General features: G+C 45.5%; 1 protein-coding gene across 1 annotated transcript; it reads right to left on the bottom strand.

Moving 5' to 3' along the window:
• Window positions 1-75: 75 nt before the first annotated feature.
• On the bottom strand, window positions 76-12,574 carry LOC132581606 (oxidoreductase HTATIP2-like). Its single transcript, XM_060252936.1, has 5 exons — window positions 12,369-12,574; window positions 10,280-10,387; window positions 6,598-6,735; window positions 5,333-5,394; window positions 76-3,508 (listed from the first exon to the last, which is right to left on the bottom strand). The coding sequence occupies exons 1-5, from the start codon at window positions 12,567-12,569 to the stop codon at window positions 3,292-3,294; spliced, it is 726 nt and encodes a 241-aa protein (XP_060108919.1). The 5' UTR covers window positions 12,570-12,574; the 3' UTR covers window positions 76-3,291.
• Between the last annotated feature and the right edge of the window lie 7,671 nt (window positions 12,575-20,245).

Here is a 20,245-nt window from a genome sequence, read left to right as displayed (position 1 = left end):
TATGAGGGAAAAGCAAGAAAAAATATTTATAAAATGCTATCAGTGAGGGAAGAGGAAGCAGAGTCAACAACCAGGCATTCCAATTATATTTTAATTACTTGTTAACTTTAAAGCAGTGTGAAAACACAACAACCCCCCTCCCCAAGAAGTCAATATATTTTTCTAGTAGAGGCTTCACGGTGTGGTACCCAACTACAAACTGAAGTGTGACTTATTATCGACACAGTAAAAACAAGTCATCATTTAAAATGACTTTTTATTCAATCGATGGGCTCCATAGGAAACAACCACTTAAGATATTTCAGAAGCTTTCAGTGTATTAAGGCATTACAAAATCGGTTTCACAAACAACGCAGAATTGTGAATCAAAGCCCAGTGCTAGTCAGCAAAGTTCCGTTGTTCCTGAGAACTGTCAGTTCAATGGTTATGTAATGGTTGCTCTTTTCACTTTGGTTATCAAAATTTGTAGCATGCAGTTAAATAAAATGACCTGAACTTCTGAAACCAGCCACTCTCAAGATAGTACAGACACTGATTTTAAAGTAAAAGGCTAAGCCAGAGGAGTGGGATGGGTATATTTTGAGTTATTTGCAAACATACACATATCTATTATGTTCAAACTTAACGTCTGTTTTTAAAAACATGAAAAAAATATTAGGCTGGCAGAATTTATTTCGTTTTCAACCATTCTATTTACCCTTGAACCGTTTCAAGCAGCTTATTCCTGCACAAAAATTCCCTTCAAAAACCTTTTGCCCAAGTATCAAAACTAAGGTAGTGCTGGCACACAAGGCACAGGTTTACATATGGCAAGAACGCCCTTACCCACAATTTCCTGATTTGCAGGTGATTTTGCATACAACCTTTCCCCAAGAATGCATATAATTCTAAATGACAATCATACATGTTTCCAGGGCTTATTTTGTAGCAGGAACTCCTTTACATATTAGGCCACACCTCCCCAATGTAACCAATCCTCCCAAGAGCTTACAGGGCTCTTAGTACAGGGCCTAATGTAAGCTCTTGGAGGACTGGCTACATCAGGGGTGTGTGGCCTAATATGCAAAGGAGTTTCTGCTAGGAAAAAAAAAAGCCTTGCATGTTTCTATTTTTGCCCTGTGTGTGTGTGTGTCTATACACACACATGGAATATTTAGCCAAAATTATCTTCCCTGAGTGTATTATGGAAGATGCTTGCATGATCATCACAGAAGATGGTGCATAAGTGTTGGCTCCGGATTTTCAGGGCCATGAAAAAAAATAAATCCCCTTCCCCAAGTACCTCATGTTGCCCCACCCATCTCTTCTGTCCCTCTGGTCTCAGTCTGCAGTATGGCCCAGAGGGAGGAGAAAAGTAAAATCTTCATCTTGTCTTTGTTCTACTCAATGCTCTCTCACTTAGTGAGCAGACCAATCAGCAGTTTCAGCACAAAGGAGAAGGAGGGACGGGTGAAAGGTCTTGCAAGCTCCTATTGGAGCACAGACCTCAGTAGGCACCCAGCGATTCTGGTTTCTGATCCTAGTCCTGCTGTGTATACCACAGTATGAGCTTTCCCCCTATCTGACACCAGTGTACATGTATAGGGATAAACTCAGGTATGAAATGGCCCTCTATAATGCCTCTCATATAGCATCAGTGCATAGAAGAATATTTTGGAGCAGTGATAACAGTTACATTCAGCACTGTAACAAAATTCTTCTCTGATTACCCTATTTGTAAGAGAAGTCTTCCTCTGAACATACAATAGTACTAAACCTGGTAATGAAGCTACATTCGCGTTATCAGAAACATATAGAGATTTTATATTAAAACTTTATGTCCTTATAAACAAATGAAAGATTTTGAAAAAAAGCATCATTTGTTAATTACGTCCCTTTGGCATCAGCGTACATTAATCTTAAAGCTATGCCTTTGGTATAAGAGGAGACAGGTCAACATTCTACAAGCTCAGTATGAAATGATTAATCAGATCTGGACAATCCAAAACTTTAAAGATAACAGTTTCTGCATCCCAGAAGAAACACCTACTGGGGCAGAGTCTCAGGTGTGATGCACAGAGGTTTGTGAACAGAACTCGCAGTACTTCTCCTTCTATAAGTGGTGGGAGCATGGAGCCAATTTGGATTGGGACTACGGTGTGAGGTGTGTAGTTGTTAACCCATCCCACAATCCCATTTTCCTGATAAAAAGGGAGCCACTATTTGTCCCTCTTGGGCAGGGGTGGAATTCTAGCAGGAGCTCCTTTGCATATTAGGCCACACACCCCTGATGTAGCCAATCCTCCAAGAGCTTACAAAAAAAGAGCCCTTTAAACTCTTCGAGGATTGGCTACATCAGGGAGGTGTGGCCTAATATGCAAAGGAGCTCCTGCTAGAATTCCACCCATTATCAGCACCTATGCTTCCACAGTAGGTGAACAGTGACTTCCTAGGGCCTTTTTCAGATTGAAAAAATGGTACTGAGGTTTAACTCCACCTCCCCTTGAGGTTTTGATTTGACTCACCCCCCCCCCCCCAAGAAAAGAAGAAAAGATCCTGGGAGCTCCAATCATGCAATGCTCACAGCCAGGCCTCCTCAATGTCTTAGATACCAACTATATATCACTGCAACAGAAGAGTATTTTTAAACATGTTTCTTCCTGGATGACATCTAAAGAGGTGCAGATAACACACTTTAAAGCACGCAAGGCGAGTGGGGTCAGCCTTTCTCATCCTTCTTCTAGGCACTTTTCTGCCAGACAGACTCCGTTTTCAGTATTTAAGCCTGATCACAGAAAAGGTCTTCACCACCTGCTTATGTGTCTATTAACTTTTCCCAAATACACACATTCTAGCTGTGAGGAGAGCTGGGCTTAGTCCTGAACAGCAGGAAAGCACATAGCTGACCTTCAAGAAATGGGCACTTAGGTGTCTTCTTTTACCCAGTGCATGATGGGAACAGAAAATTCATACAAAACTACAGATCTGTAGTGGGTCACACCAAAGAACCGTAACCCCAAAAATGGCATATCTCCCACCCCCAAGACCTGTTTGGCAACTTTTTATAATCCCCACAAACCACTCAAATTAACTTAGGAAAATCCCCCATGTTATTCAAAATGGCAGCCATAATAAATATGGTGGCTTTCTGGGTTACCATGGAAATACGGAAGAATGGTTTCCAGGAAATAAGGAATACCTCACTATTTGAGGGGTAGCCTCTGGGGAAGAAGAAAGATAAGCCAGAATGGGTCATTGGGATTGATAGGGGTGCCTTCCACAAGATATATCATTCAGGAACAAGCCTCCCAACTATTTAATATTTCCCAGAGCATGTATGTCTGCATTCTCCAGAATTTCCACCTTCTGGTTATCACGTCCAGGCATCACTACATTGTTCACCATTGCTCGACCCACAGTCACCGTAGGGATGGAGTACAATGTGGGGCAGACATAAGCGACTGCTCCAAGGACTTTTCTGGTTACCCACTCGGCAGGACGAGACTCCTGACGATCACACAGCAGCACTCTGCAAGAGAGGAGAGGTGGATCAAGAGCCAGCTTCCCCCCAGTTTTACGCTGTCTCTCCATTCTGCCCCAAATGATTGTCCTATGGGAAAATAATGGACAACAGCTATGGCCTCTTTGATGGGAGAAGTGTGTGGAGAAACACAATGCAGGTGGGTGAGAAGGAGGCAAGACATTGCCAGCGTTTCCCAGCAACACCAAGAGCAGTGAGGACCAAATGACCCAGAAATATAATAGAATAATAGATTCCCCCCTCTCCAACAAGACCTACACACCCTACACCCACACCCACAAAATGGTACCTAGGCCCAGTCTAGTTTACAAGGCTGTTTCCTGTGTTGTTCTAGAACTGACAACAGTCATGTTGTGCAAATAGCAAGTGAAGGGAACACTGATGGAGAGAAAGTGGCTCAGCAAAAGCGACATGGATGGAGTGTTGAACTCGGGCCACGAAGGTCAGGATTACATTCCCTACTCAGCCACGACACTGACTTTTGGTCACTCGCTTTCACCCAAACCTGTAAATGCCACTCTGAGCACTACAGAAAAGAGAGTAGGAGAGGCAGACAAGTGTACAGAGAGATAAAAGGGGGACATACAAACAGAAGATCAGAGCCTTTGGATTAAACCAGAGGTGTCAAACATGCTGTTCATGGGCCGAATCAGGCCCCTGGAGGGCTTCTGTCAGGCTCCCAGGCAACTGGCTGTCATCTGCTTCCTTCTTCCTGTATCTTGCTTCCTTTTGCATAACAGCTTGCTTTGCAAGGCTTCCTTAATTTCACAAGAGCTACAGAGCAAAACCTCTATTTTTTCCATTGGCTGAGGCTCCTCCCTTGGGGAGGGAGAGCCTGCTTTACCAGGCTCTCTCAACTGCACAGAAGAGCTATTGGGCCAAGCATCTCGTCCTTCTATTGGCTGAAGTTTATAGTCCCCTGAAGAAGAAAGGAAAGAGCCAGGGCTTCCTTTACCCAGTTTCCTAGATCCCATGAGAGATATACAAAGAAAGCATCTTTAAGACCAATGAGTGCTACCGTTTTAAGCATGTTTTAAGTTTTTAAAAAACTAGTTTGGTGTAGTGGTTAAGCATGTGGACTCTTATCTGGGAGAACCGGGTTTGATTCCCCACTCCTCCACTTGCACCTGCTGGAATGGCCTTGGGTTAGTCATAGCTATCGCAGTTGTCCTTGAAAGGGCAGCTGCTGTGAAAGCCCTCTCAGCCTCACCCACCTCAAAGGGTGTCTGTCGTAGGGGGAGAAGATATAGGTGATTGTAAGCCGCTCTGAGTCTCCAATTCAGAGAGAAGGGCAGGGTATAAATCTGCAGCTTTCTTCTTCTTCTATATATTTGTGTTTGTCTTTTTTCTTTATAAAATTTATATCTCTGCTACCTAATCTTAAATAGGTATACACATGGCTCGACCCAACCTGACATGGCCCGGCCCAACAAGGTCTCATTTATGTCAGATCCGGCCCTCATAACAAATGAGTTTGACGCCCCAGGATTAAGCCTTCTGGAACTGTATTCACAGTGACTGCTGTGATCTAGGTTTATTATTTCGACATAACACATGCGGGAGATTCAGGCTAAAACCCCCGTTGTAGCAGGAACTCCTTTGCATATCAGGCCACACACCCCTGATTTAGCCAGTCCTCCAAGACCTTACAATAGGACCTGTAAGAAGAGCCCTGTACGCTCTTGGAGGATTGGCTACATCAGAGGGATGCGGCCTAATATGCAAAGGAGTTCCTGCTACAAAAAAAGCCCCGCTTGGGTCATAAAAGGTCCTCTCCCATCTATCTCCATGTCCACATCTATGAATACTTACGCTGGTCTAAATATGGAGTAGCGGTCAAATCCAACTGTTTTGATCCTGGACTCCACTTCGCCCTGTGCGGGGGGCGGAATACAGAAAACCAAATATAAGGTACAAACTCTCAGACACACCCACGCTTATAGCATTTGGTTTCATACTCAAACATTACAGGTCACGAGCCATGTTCCCTCTAAGCTGCAGTCTCGTGAACAAAAATTCTAATTTTGAGAGCTACTGGCATTAAAGTTGTGAGCTACTGGCATTAAAGTTGTGAGCTCCTGCATAAATTAGTGTGTTCTGGAGTCAATTTTCCCGAGCTAAGACCAAAATGTGTCAGCTGGAGGCTAAACATCTGTGAGCTGGTTCATGCTAACTCAGCTTAGAGGGAACACAGGTCATGAGTAGGAAGCCGGCCTATGAATTCATCAGGGGCTAAACTCCAAAAGCATACAACTCTGCTTACTGCAATCACCCTCAGGGAAAGTCATGGTACTGGAGACAAGGATTCAGAGCACAGGAGGTTGACTGTGTACACAAGATGAAACAGTGGTAGCCAGGAAGAAACAGTTTTGGGATATTGACTGTAGCATATGAGGGCATAAGGAACAAAATGCCACTCTGAGCCTGCCTTTGGTGGGGAGGGCGGGATATAAATTAAATAAAATAAATTAAAAAATAAGAATATGGGATTAGTAAAAGTTTTGAAGGGGTAACAGCATCAGTTAAGACCTTTTAGGGCGGGTCTCCAAACTGTGAGAGTCCCTCCACAATGACACTAATCTCACCCCTTTTTTTTGTTACTTAACTGTGAACACGACGAAGACCTGGAGATGGCCAGGTTTTTGTACTTTCTGCTAATATTCTGTGTGGCAGCTATGCAAACAGGAGGAACTCAGGTACATAAGGACAAACTTATTATTATTATTATTGATTTCTATCCCATCTCTTTCCTGCAAGCGGGCTCAGGACAGGTAACAACAGAGTTAAAACATTAAAAAACAGTTAATTGTCTTAAAAACAGCTAAACAATTAAAGCAACTAAAAGATGGCAAAAGATAAATAATAGAATGCAAGTCCTTAAGTCGGGCAGATAGAAAGGAGTCAATTAAAGCATGTAATATCAGTGCTCCATAGAGGCAGATGGATAGGCAGCGTTGGGCAATGTTGGCAGGGAGGCCAGAAGGTTAAAATGGAAAGCCAGGCAGAAACCAGGCATTCCTCCTGTCCGCTATCTGACCCTGAAGCCCCCTGATTAGAGACTCACCCCTCACACGTACCTTAACTCGAAGGTAAAGGAAAGAGCTGGAGGCATCTGCACCCTTTGTTGACTGTAGGACAAAGTGGCGGCACCCACCAGCTTTGGCTAATTCTGCAGAGTGCAGAACATAATCCCGGTCGACCCGCACAAAGCCAGCCTGGATAGGTGGAGAGAGTAACACTTAGTCACTTGGATTGTGGGGGGGGGAAGCCTCACAAGTGTTCACAATAGGTCATAACCAGGGCTTTTTTGGCAGAAAAAACCCAGCAGGAACTTATTTGCATATTAGGCCACACCCCGACATCACCATTGTTCCACACAGGGCTTTTTTAATGGAAAAGGCCCATCAGGAACTCATTTGCATATTAGGCCACACCCCTGACATCACCATTGTTTAACACAGGGCTTTTTAATGGGAAAAGCCCAGCAGGAACTCATTTGCATATTAGGCCATACCCCCTAATGCCAAGCCAGCTGGAACTGTGTTCCTGCCCAAAAAAAGCCCTGGTTATAACATATTTAAGACCACGCACTGTGTAATAAACTATAGTCGCTGATGACAACCAGCAGCTGGATCCAGCGAACTGCTGACAGTCACAGACTTTCCATGCTGTCCCTTTCCTGCAGATGTCCTTGCCAAACCTGGGAAAGCTGGTGGTCAGAATCAAGGGTTCCATGTGGAGCAACAGCCACAACAAGAGGAGGAAAAATGGAGGAAATAGCTCTCGTCCTTGTCTTCCATTTGTTGAGCTCTGCACGGCTCCATGGACGGAAGAAGGGAGTGGTTTTGCCTCAATTGTCACTACAGCCCACTGATCCACGTGGCTATTAGTCCACAAACCTTTCCCAAGGTCAGAAAGGACTGCTACAGGAAGGGGGCAGCATGGAAGATCTGCAGTCTTTGCACAAGTTGATCACTGATCCAAACTCACTGTACTGTTTGCTAGAATTACACCCCCTAGGATCTTGCAGTCTCAAAAGTGTTTCAGAGCAGCAGAATAAGCCACTGGTGCACAAGGTAAAAAGCCAGCAAATTTGACACACAGTTCGGCTGCCTTTTTTTGCTAGGTTGTGCTTCCAAATGGTGATTAAGTGAACGGCTTCCTTCTCCATCTGTTACAGCAGAGGACAGCCTGTGACTTTTGCTCGCAGACTATGCAAAGCCCTCGGCCAGCCTAAGATTTGGGCTTGATCCAAAATGGCTTCTCTTATGTTCTTATTATGGAACAGAGGTCCATCAGCCACAGCGTATTGTTGGAACTCTCTGTCTGGGGCAATAATGCTCTGTATTCTTGGTGCTGGGGGGGCACAGTAGGAGGGCTTCTGGCCCCACTGATGAACCTCCTGATGGTACTTGGGTTTTTTGGCTACTGTGTGACACAGAATGTTGGACAGGATGGGCCACTGGCCTGATCCAACATGGCTTCTCTTATGCTTACTGGTGAGACGTGGCTTCAAATCCCCACTGGCTGTCTTTTGAGTCAGTCAGAATATCTCTCTGTAACCTACCTCATAGGATGGCCATGAGCCGAAATGGAGACAACGCAATACAACCCAAACAGGCTGACACCCCGAGACTGGATTTGGAATGGGCTCAGTCCTTCCAAATGTCTTCAGAGAGCCCCTTAAAATCTTAGGAAAACCTCACGGTGACTGATTTCGCACTCAGCTTACCCCACGGTCACGTTCCTCTTCTCTGCTGTGTTCGTCGGATTTCCCACTATCTGCGCCAGAGTTACAGGAAGTGTTGCGGCTTTCGCACAGCGAATGGAAACTGGTTTTTAGCGGTTTCCATTTGCTGCGCGAGAGCCGTGACGCTTCCTGTAACTCCAGCACAGATAGTGGGAAATCTGATGGATGCTGTGCAGAGAAGAGGAACGTGACCGCGAGGTAAACTGAGTGCGAAATCGGTCCTTCTCTAAATATCCCATCTTACAGCCACTCCTATGTTGTCATAACAGCATACGGGCAGAACTGGCGTATTAGGAGTGGATGGGGTAGGTGACCGCCTTGGGCGCCACCCTGCCTGGGGGGTGTTGCCGCCAGGTGCCCCTTCTCTCCCCTGTGATGCTCCTGATCCCATTCAGGATTCCTGCAACCCAGGAAACCTGAGTGGAGCTGGGGCCAGCGCTTGTGTACTGTGCTCCTTGCAAGGAACGAGGCACACAAGCACTGTAGCTCTTCCCTGACCCGGCTTCCTGCAACGCAGAAAGCCTGAGAGGAGCCGGGGATGGCACTTGCATACCACGCTCCTTGCAAGGAGTGTGCTACCCAAGTGTTGTCGTGCTCCCCCTACCCTGATCAGGCTTCCTGTAATGTGGGAAGCCTGAGCGGAGCCGAGGCGGATCAGGCGCTGCAGCAGGGGGCATGCTTGGAGCCAAGCTCCGGGCACATCCACTACCACACCTCCACCCACCCCAACTGGAAGTCAGGGGCAGAGGGCAAAGCTGCTCCTGGGGCGGCAAAAGCTCCAGTACTGTCCCTGCCTGCGGGGAGGCAGAAAAAGCTCAAAGATAATGTCTTTTATATACCCAGCGGACAAGGCAGGTAAAAAGCAATATGTTCATTCCACAATGGCTACCCTTTTCCTCAGTCAATTGAAAAGTATTGCACCAACTACAATCGCACTATTTGTTTTTATTTAAGGTAATAAATCTCTCTGGATTTTATCTGCTTAACATACTTTTTTAAAAAGTACAAAGGGAAGAAATACATATTGTTTTCTTAAGTATACAGAGAGCTACCCTGACCTGGAGAGCCCAATTTCAGAAACTAAGCCAGGTCAATCTCGGCTAGTATTTGGATGGGAAACCTCTAAGGAATACCAGGGTGGAAAACCACCTCTGAACTTCTCTTATCTTGAATATCCCACCAGGGGTCGCCAGAAGTCAGCTGTGACTTGACAGCACTTTCCACTACCATACAGAGAGCTAAGGCCATTTTGTTGCAGATATAGGGGGGGGGGGGGAGGAGGAGAAATATCTTCCTAATGAAAGGTGCTAGAGACTTATAATTTTTTTTGAAAATCTTGAATTCATTCTAACACATTTTGTCTGTTTGGTTTTTTTTAAATGGAACTAAAACTAAAATATAACTGGGAGTGCAAGGGGAATGGCTACTGTTAGGGAAATCACAATTTCCTTTGTGATTGGAAATTGTCACTCCTTTGTGATTGGAAAGACTGCTTTTCAACTGTTTACGTTTTTTTTTCTACATGCTTTCTATTGGAAGTTCTATGTGCAAGTTTTGTCAGTACACCACAGACCTCTACATTACACTGTCTTCTTGTTTAAAATGTATGGTGTTTCTTAGCGGGTTTTTTTATTTACACAGCTGTACACTAAGATCCTATAGTTTTGCTATACCGTCAGGGAAATGGCACGGGGAAGCTACAGGGAAACCTGCCTTGTGGAAGCTGTACAACAGCCACAGCAGTAATGGAAAAACTAAGCATGCCTGTTCCGGCATGCAATGCCCCGGCATCCTGCACCACACACAGAGCCTTGGGATCCTACCCAGTGTCCAAAGAGCTCCTGTTTCATACTCAGACCTGGTGAGAAGCAAAGAGGTCCTTATCTCTACCCTGGCCCATTCCCCTAGGACAGCCATGTTCCATTCATTTCCCGGCTCCCTCTCATCCCTCCGCCTTCCTTTGCTTCTTTTACGTATCACGTGCTGCCCTACTTCCCAGTTAGGCTCACCGCTCCAGCTTTGCTTCTGGTCGTGCCCATGCAGCAGAATCCAACCTCGTGGCCTTGGAAAGCAGCGGCAAACTCGTCCAGTTTCTCAAAGTCAACAACTTCTTGCTTCTGTGGATTGAGGCGCAAGGTAAGCCAGAATGTAAAAAAACAAACAAACATTAAAAAGTTTAGATAAAAAAAAGGCGACACGGCAAATTGCACATACTTTCTTGTGAGACCTTCCCTCAGCCCAATTTTAGAAGGCTTCACTTAGTTCCAGACATATGGGATCCAAGTGATAAGGGAAATACCCGAGAAAAAAAAGCACTGTTAAGAACATAAGAGAAGCCATGTTGGATCAGGCCAATGGCCCATCCAGTCCAACACTCTGTATACACACACACACACACACTGTGGCTAATAGCCACTGATGAACTTCTGCTCCATATTTTTATCCAATCCCCTCTTGAAGCTGTCTATGCTTGTAGCTACCACCACCTCCTGTGGCAGTGAATTCCACATGTCAATCACCCTTTGGGTGAAGAAGTACTTCTTCATCTGTTATTCACAGGTGGTATTTACCTGTCCTCTAGCAGAACTATTAGGACTCTGGGCTAGATCCTACTACTCCATTCAGCTGCTAGGACCCTTCTGCCAGCGTGAGGAGTCTTTGTCGGGTGGAAAATGTGTTCCGTCAGGGGAAGACTCCCCCCCCCCCCCCCGGACCACATTAATATTAGGATAAGTCTCTGCTCACTGAAACCAGACCAAGCCTTTATCTTAAGTCTTTTGGCATGAGAATAGTCAGTGTGACCCAATAAAGATTCATCTCTCTCAGATCCCCAAGAGGATCATGTTTAGCTTTTGACTGAAGCAAGTGTTCTATTATCACTCTTTTTGTTAAAACATAGGTTGAGAAATCAGCAGTCTATGTGTTCTCTTTATATCCATTTTTAAAAACAAATTCTCTTTATAAATGTAAAGAGAATGCCTCACACCCACAGTGGCTGATCTCTCAGTGTATGTTTTAGTAAAGCAACAATAACAAAACAGTTGCTTCCGCCGTAAAGCAGAGATGATCCTGTCAGGTATCTGACAGAAATGTGTCTTAATGGGCCACATTCTCAGGCCAAACTATATGGTGTTTTTTGCACTCACTTTTCCATTGTTGCAAGGGCCAAGCAGAGATGTATCACCTGGGCTGATTTGCTTTGCAATCACTATTTTATAGCCACAAGATTCTCACCTAGAGATCACATTTGTATTCTGCTATTCTCATGAGGGCCTGACCGTCTTTCAGGTGTTTGCCATGTGTCCTGTCAGATTCTGGGAAGTCAGTGGTTGCACAAGCAAGGCTGGCGTGTGGGAGTAGGCCATGTAGGCAGCTGCCTAGGGCCCCGTATGGCCTATGGGGCACTGCTAGGCACCCCCACACGCCAACTGACTCGCGGCGTCTTTCCCCCACCCGATTGGGCGAAGGAAAGAGGCAGCTTGGCCTTGCTCCCAGTCTGCCTTCCCTTGCAGGGGAGCCCCAGCGCCAACCCTGTGTATAAGTGAATAGGGGCCCCAAGGCAGATTGATACCATGGTGTTTGGGGGGGGGCTTAAAATCCCCCCATACCATTTTTCTTACTCAAAATGAGTAAGCTCAACTTTGACCACTTTAAAGTTTGAGCATATGATCCCACAAACAGATGTACACAGCTTCATCACGTTAAGCAGGCTTAAAATAAGAAAACAGTATTGTCAAAAGCTCTTCTTAAAAGCAAAGACAAGTCAGTAAAGGATAAATCTCCTGCTAATATCAGTCCCACTGGTCTGCACGGCTGCTTTCCTATCAATCTACTCCAATGAACAAACAACACAGAATGGATTGTGGCACACATTTTAACAAAGCCAATTCCCACCCAGATCTGTGGGTCGGCAGAAGTGCAGGTTATGCCTTTGAACTAAGTGCAACTGGTTTTGCCACGTGAATCTCAACTAAAGGCAAAGTTGGCAAAAACTCCAACTGCACGGTTGCCCACACTCCTATAATTTTTTTTAACCAAGCCCGCCTTTTTTTTTTAAACTCTCATCATGAGCAGAAATTATTGGCACTGCTCTCTTACCACACTGCTGTACAGTGGCTCTTCCAAATCCAGCTTTCGCCGGCCAATGAGCGTCACCGTGGAGAATATTTTCTGCCTCAAGATTTCAGCCAGCAGTTCCTTCCCAGTTTCACCCGAGGCACCCAATATGAAACACGCTTGTTTCTTGGCCTGGAAAGATTCCCGGAGTTTCTTCAGTTCTTCTGGCTTGGGGACAGCCATTCTGGGTGGGCTGGGAAGAAATGGAAGAAGACATTTGTTATGAGAGAAAACCACTATGGGAGACCCTGGCATGAAGTTTCTCAGTGCCTGAAATGTTTTGAGATAAACCTACAATTAATTATTGGAGAGGTGCCACAATTCAACTACAACTAAAGGGTTATTTTAACATTCTTTTAATGATTTTTTTCCAGATGGTTTTAAAACGCTTATTTTTTTCTGTTGATTCTTTTAGAAGTTTTTTTTAAAAAAAATATTTACCATTATATTGTTCTTTGTCTACTTCATTTGGAAAGCTTCTATGAACAGGGGCAATGAACCTTGATGAAGGCTATTTTGGAATACAAGAACTGGCAGTGGCCGCCACAACAAAATGGCTGCCATAAAGGACAGGGCCAATTACAAAGTGGCTGCCACAGGGGCTGGGTCCAACCACAAATAAGGAGAGGTTCAACAAAATATGAAGAGTTTCCAATGATGAGGCAGCCGTTTTCAAATGAATCTCTCCAGAAACACAAAAGGACCTGCTCCTGAGCTTCTCAAAAGCCAAGATTGACCATTGCTTTGAAGAAGAAACACACAGGTGACAGGAAATGCATTGACGGACACTATGAGATACACAAGGACTGTGTTGGGAGATCGCCATTCTCTGCTCTAAGGCTCTCAGGATGTCATAAACAAAAATTGATATTTTTTTTAAAAAAAAGAATAATAAATGAAAGTGTGGCTGATTGAGCTCCATTCCATAAGGCTTCATATTTCGATAGATTCAGATGGATAGCCATGTTGAGGAAGTCTGTATGCACCTGACAGCTTATACCCTGAATAAAACTACATTGGTCTTAAAGGTGCCACAAACCACACTTTGTTCTGCTGTTTCAGACCAACAAGGCTACCCACTTGAAACCAAACACACACTAAAGCACTTTCCAACTGGATTTTACTATGTGAGCTGGCAAAATCCAGTTGGAAAGTGCACTGGAAGTGGATTGAAAGTTCATTGTTTAGTGTGTGTGATCGCAGCCCATACGGACAGGCTTTCCAGCCTTGAATTGGGAAATACAGGGAGATTTTTGGAATGGAGCTTGCAGAAGGTTTGGGGAGACCTCAGCAGGATGTAATGCCATCAAGTTTATTCTTCAAGACAGCTGTTTTCTCCAGGGGATCTTGGTCATCTGGCGTTCAGTTGATCAGAAGATCTCCAGATACCACCTGGAGGATGGCAACCCTAGAAACTGAGCAGGATTTTAAGTAACATTAAAAAGCTCCTGGGCATGAAAGAGCCTTCCCAAAACGTCCTTCCTTGGCTTGCAGAGCAGGGTGGACGCTCGCCATAAAATTTTTTCAAAATAGAGATGGTGGGGAAGGGGGTAATGAGGGGATACTGCCAAATTGCAAAATAAATGCCAAAACCCAGCAATAAACAAACCAAGACCAACCCAGTTATTGTTTCAGAATAGTGAAAGTAACACCAGAATGTCAAGAAGAGAGGGAACAAGAACTAAGAAAATATGAAGCTTTAAAATAAAACAAACCACTAGCCAGCCAAGAACAAACCATCAAACCACCAGCTGGCAAAAGTCCTGAGGGAAATAAATATATCAATAGGGAAGGGATGGTGGCTCAGTGGTAGAGCATCTGCTTGGGAAGCAGAAGGTCCCAGGTTCAATCCCAGGCATCTCCAAAAAGAGGGTCCAGGCAAATAGGTGTGAAAAACCTCAGCTTGAGACCCTGGAGAGCTGCTGCCAGTCTGAGTAGACAATACTGACTTTGATGGACCGAGGGTCTGATTCAGTATAAGGCAGCTTCATATGTTCATATGCTTTCATCTGATGCCAGGGAAGCCATTAAGGCCAGGTCTAGACAAGTACTGGAATGAGACAGTAATAGAGATGCTTTTTTGGGGGGCAGTATGGATCAGACCACTTCAGCTTTTAGGGGAAGGTAATTCACTGTAGAGGACTAGGCTACATATTTTCTCTCTGAAATACTCATTTGCAGTTAACTGATTTTTTTTGAGAGACAGCACATTTAAAATGTGATGCTCCCCACCTGCAGTATGAAGTGGTACATACACAGCATTCTACCGCCTCATTCTGTTCCATGTGCTGAATCTCATCCGAGAATAAAGTTGAGATGCAGCCTGGGGAGAACAGGGACCACAGTGGGGTACGATGCCTCAGAGTTCAGCTTCCAAAGCTACCATTTTCTCCAGGGAAACTGGTCTGTGTATTCTGGAGATGAGTTGTAACTCCAGGGGATCCCAGGTCCCACCTGGAGGCTGGCATCCCATGGTTAAAGGGGAGGTGGAAACAGGCATGTGGGGCCTGGAGACCTCCTGGAATGCAGCTCATCTTCAGACTATAGATATCACTACCCTTTGAGAAAACAGGATGCTTTGGAGGGTAGCCTTTATGGCCCTGAACCCCACTAAGGTGGGTCCCTGCCCTCCCAAGACTCCATCCCCAAATCTCCAGGAATTTTACAATTTGGAACCTGACAATCCTGGGGAGAGAGGCTAAGAGATGCCAGGAGGCTGGCAGAGCTGGATGCAGTGGGTAATTTCACCCACATTGGATAATGCACTTTATCAAATAGATTTTCTTGTTTTGCACAGGAAAATCCAGCTGCAAAGGACTGCTAAAGGACACTGAAAGTGCATTCTCCAATGCGTGTAAAATTAGCAAGTGTTACTCTTTTATGAAAAGCTTTCCACCAGGACATACTAAAACTAAGAAATCATGTATAGTCTATGGGCAATCACTCTCCTTAGGGCAAGCGTGGTCTCCATTATTCCCCAGTCATACATATCTATGGTGTCAAACATGCGGTCTGGGGGCTGAATCAGGTCCCCAAAGGGTTCCTATCAGGTCTCTGAGCAACTGGCTGTCATCTGCTTCCTTCTCCCTATATCTTGCTTCCTTCTGCATAACAGCTTGCTTCACAAGGCTTGCTTAATCGCACAGCAGAGCTACTGAACCTCTTCCTTCTTTTGGCTGAGGCTCCTCCCCCTCCCCTGGGGAAGGAAGGAAAGAACCACAGCTTCCTTTGCCCAGTTCCCTGGATCCCATGGGAGAAAGACAAAGAAAGCACCTCTAAGGCCAACGAGTGCTAACATTTTAAGCATGTTTTAAGTTTTTTTAAAAAACATATTTAATTGTGTTTGTGTCCTTTATAACGTTTATATCTCTGCTGCCTAATCTTAAATAGGGACACACATGGCCCAACCCAACAAGGTCTCATTTATGTCAGATCCGGCCCTCATAACAAATGAGTGACACCCCTGGTCTGTGGGCAATCACTGTCCTTCGTTTTAGCACCAGGTGGGCAGCCATGTTGGTCTGAAGCAGTAGAACAAAGCAAGAGTCAAGTAGCACCTTTAAGACCAATGAAGTTTTATTCAGAATGGAAGCTTTCGTGTGCTAGAAGCACACCTCATCACACAGTAGGATGGAATGGCAAGCAGTCCTAAATATAGAGAAAGTGGGCAGTGAATCGGCATGCAAAATCATGGAAATGTCACTTAGAAGATTAAAAGCATCACAAGCCGGGGCCTAGCCACTGCCAGCCTGTGTCCACGGGGCTAAAACAACAAACACAAGTACGGTAATAAACATCCGGATAGGCAATTGAAACAGCAACGAAAGCCACACCTATTGAATCTACTAGGAATGAAAGCGCCTTCCCAGAAGCTCCTCCCCTGGCTTGCATAACAGGGCGGATCCTTGGCGTGAAATCTTCTCAAATTCAAGATATGGGCGGGGGTGGAATTGGCAGATCTCGAAAGCTGAACAGGGTCAGCCCTGCACCGTGCTCGGATGAGAGTACCACCCAGCAGCATTACACAGGGGCAGGCGAAAGCAAACCGTCTGTGTGTCTCTGGCCTTGAAACCCCTCTAGGTTGCCAAAAGTAAAAAAGGAGGAAAGAAATAATAAATGAGCAGCAGTTTTGCAGTTCTTGCCGTCCCATTCTCCCCTCTGTCCCCCCCCCCCCCATGCATAAAAAAGACTGCATAGTGGAGATCCATGCAGCGCATTTGCAGCAATGAGTTCCAGTTCATTTGGAGAGTTCTTGCCGTCCCATTTTCCCCTGTGTCCCCCCCCCCCATATGCATAAAAAAAAGACTGCATAGTGGAAATCCATGCAGCGCATTTGCAACAATGAGTTCCAGCTCATTGGGAGAAGTCTTAAAGGGAAAACTGCACAGCGAGGAGCGGGGACGTGACAGCTCAGTTTCCCCCCTTTCTGCATCTCCTCCCCAATACTCCCCCAAACGATCTTGCGCACGTGAGAACTGGCTCGGGGGAAACTCACGCGGAAGCCTAGATGACTCGTGCCTCTGGCCTTCTGATGTGTTTACAAGAGAAATCAGTCTTTACAGACCCGCAAACCTTTTGGCCCTGCGCCGCTCCAGTCACTGCAAAAAAACACGTGCCGCCCCCAAGTGGGAAACACCAGCTGCACCTTTGCCAACTTGCTCGCCCTCCAGCTTTCTCTCGCTCCGCCCCCCCCCCCCCCCCGCAGCTAAGCCCTCCCTAGAGGCGTTGCTCTTAGCAGGCGGAGAGGAAGGGAACGGGATGCGACGCATGTAGCCAAGGCCGCCTGTTTGCAAAAGGAAAACTTATAAACCGGCGGGTAATGACTCCTCCAGCCCCTGCAGGGACAGAAGGACGGGAAAGGTGAACCGCCTCCCCCCCTGACTCATCTGCGGTGAAACCAAGCCAATAAAACCAACCAACCTCAAGTCCTTTCCTGTCGCTTCGGCGCCTCAAGTCGCCCAGCGGAGCGCATGTGCAGATGTCGGACTTTCTCCTCGCAAGGAGGGCACGCCTGCTGATTGCGTTGCTAGGAATTCGTTGCAGCTGGCTTTCTGGCACCAGTAGGTTGGGCAGGATCTCTGCACCCACAAAGCGCCTAGCGTTGCATTCTGGTTGCTCTAGAGCAGGGGTGTCAAACATGTGGACGGAGGGCCGAATCAGGCCCCCAGAGGGCTTCTATCAGCCCCCCCCAGCAACTGGCTATCATCTGCTTCCTTCTCCCTCTTGTTTCCTTCTGCATCTCAACCTGCTTTGCAAGGCTTGCTCAATCGCACAGGAGCTACAGAGCAAAGCCTCCATTTTCTCCATTGGCTGAGGCTCCTCCCCCTCCTGGTCCCCTGGGGAGGGAGGGAAAGAGCCAGAGCTTCCTTTGCCCAGTTCCCTGGATCCCATGGGAGAAATACAAAGAATGCAACTCCATCGTGCTTGAACTGAAACCTTGCTAACATTATGTTTTAATTATCTGTTTAAAAGCCAGCACTGGGCAGCTGAAAAGTAAAATGCAAAACCCTCTCCCAATAATAAACTGATTTTTGCAGAAGCTTAATGAATTGCAATGTATTATCAATAAAGTCAAAACAAGGCATCATTTAAAACAGACAACTCTTTATTAAATAGTTCACTGAAATAAAAATACTGTTTGGGATATTTAACCCAGTCAGGTTAAAACGGATAAAAGGAATGTAAGGAAAGCCCCCTACTTTTCATACATATGCACATCGTGATCACCAGTATGGTTGCCAGGGTGCCTGGAGTTTTGACTCTCACACATCTGCTCTAAGAAGTGGACTTTGCTTACAGTTTCTAAGGCTTATGTGGATACTATAAGCCTCAGCTTTGCAGCAGCATTCTGCTCCTTGTGTGCCCAGTCTTGGCCGCTGCAGTGGAAGAAGCCAGGCCACCACGTTTCCAGCCTGTTTCCATGAACCAAGGGCTAACACCATCAGAATCCATCTTGCTTTCCTGATTCCATCTCCAGCATCTGCTTCAGCTTTTGCATAAGCTTATCCAAGCATACCCTGCCAGGCTGGACTCCACTCCTTCTTAGTGGGAAGCTCACGTACACACCCTGTGTCACCCTTGGCCCGCAAGCAACCCATATGCCCCATGAATGGATTAACAACTCAACTGTTAGTCCTGATTGCCTGGCAATACCCTAAACAATAGCTCCTGCCCAGAGGATGATGAGAGAAGAGGAAGAACATCTCCTGTCACAACCAAGTCTTTTGTCTTACCCGGGTGATACCTAGGCCAGTATTTGATTCTCTATTATCACCTTTTCAGATAATCCCATTTAACCTTAAGTATCCAGCCATTCCCATTCTTACCCCAGTCTAACACCTTGGAGCCGCCTTAGGCCATATTGCAACTTGGAAATTTCCAGGTTCACAGGACTAAGGTGAAGTTCATTGGTTAAAGCTGACACCCAATTGGGTGTCACCACGGGACTCGCCATTGGCTCTGCTAATGTCCAGCCTTCATGGTCATCACAGAGCCTCCCACTCCTCCTCCCCGTTGCCTCCCATCCCCTAAGGGCTCAGGTGAGGCCTTATAACCTGTGGACTAGCTACCCACAGGTGTGCATCTAACAGTATCCCAGTTCCGCTGTCTAGATCCATCCCCAATTCTGGCCACAGTTTTGGGTCCATTTCCCCTGTCCTCTTATGTCGCCATTGGAACCTTCCTCGAAGACTACGATGCTAAATATTACCCTGTGTGTCTACCCTTATATGTTCCCCTATCAATCTATCTGTGTTTCTTAGGCGTGTGTGAATGTGTGATTGTATTGTATTTTTATCTTGTGTGAAAGAACTATATTATTCTAAATAAATTACAATTGGTTTTAGTAAATTAGAGTCCTTTTATTGAGCATTACCCTCTGGATGGTTGAGCCTGGTATATATTGGTAAAAAGATTCCTAGTGAGCCAGGTGCCCACCTAACTAATTCCCCAACCTCGTTTTGAGGGCATTTAGCCTTACAGGAAGTACTTCTTCACTCAAAGGGTGACTAACATGAAATTCACTGCCACAGGAGGTGGCGGCGGCTACAAGCATAGCAGGCTTCAAGAAGGGATTGGATAGAAATATGGAGCAGAGGTCCATCAGTGGCTATTAGCCACAGTATATTATTGGAACTGTCTGGGGCAGTGATGCTCTGTATTCTTGGTGCTTGCGGGGCGCAAAGTGGAAGGGCTTCTAGACCCACTTGTGAACCTCCTGATGGCACTTTTTTTTGGGGGGGGGCCACTGTGTGACACAGAGCGTTAGACTGGATGGGCCATGGGACTGATCCAACATGGCTTCTCTTATGTTCTTACTTCAGATGCTTTCTGCCTACTAAGGCTTGTAACACACTACTTCACACAGATACAGTGGGGACACTGATTTGAAAGAAAAATGGTAAATCAGAGAACTGTCTGGGAGTATGTTATTTCCAAAGACCCAGATCCCGTATTCAAAATTTAGATCTAATTGTTAAAAAACCATAAAAAACATTAGACAAGTTTTGTTTATTTTATCTTCAATCACAGTTATTGAATAACATTATTTCCTTATGAAGTGGCCTCAAGAGTAACCTTCCACACAAAGAGGTGATACTATTTAAATTCAGTGCTATAACACATTCCTGTCTCGTTCACTTGTCCATAAGTGAGTCCCCGTTTAAACATGCAACAGTGCTAAATGCAAGAACACAGCAACATTTGAGTCATCTAGAAACATAGAGAGATTTCCTATTCGAATTTTATATCTGAAGAACAAAGATGCTGGGAAAATGTCATTGATGAATTCTGTCTTTCCACATGCTTTTATTTTATGCCCAAATATGTATCTTTTCAGCAGCTGCATACATTCGTCTTAA

The sequence above is a fragment of the Heteronotia binoei genome, chromosome 13 (assembly GCF_032191835.1).
Source record: "Heteronotia binoei isolate CCM8104 ecotype False Entrance Well chromosome 13, APGP_CSIRO_Hbin_v1, whole genome shotgun sequence".
In the NCBI taxonomy this organism is placed as follows: Eukaryota; Metazoa; Chordata; class Lepidosauria; order Squamata; family Gekkonidae; genus Heteronotia; species Heteronotia binoei.
The sequence above is the reverse complement of the archived record's forward strand: the minus strand, read 5'-3'. Positions and strand labels throughout refer to the sequence as shown.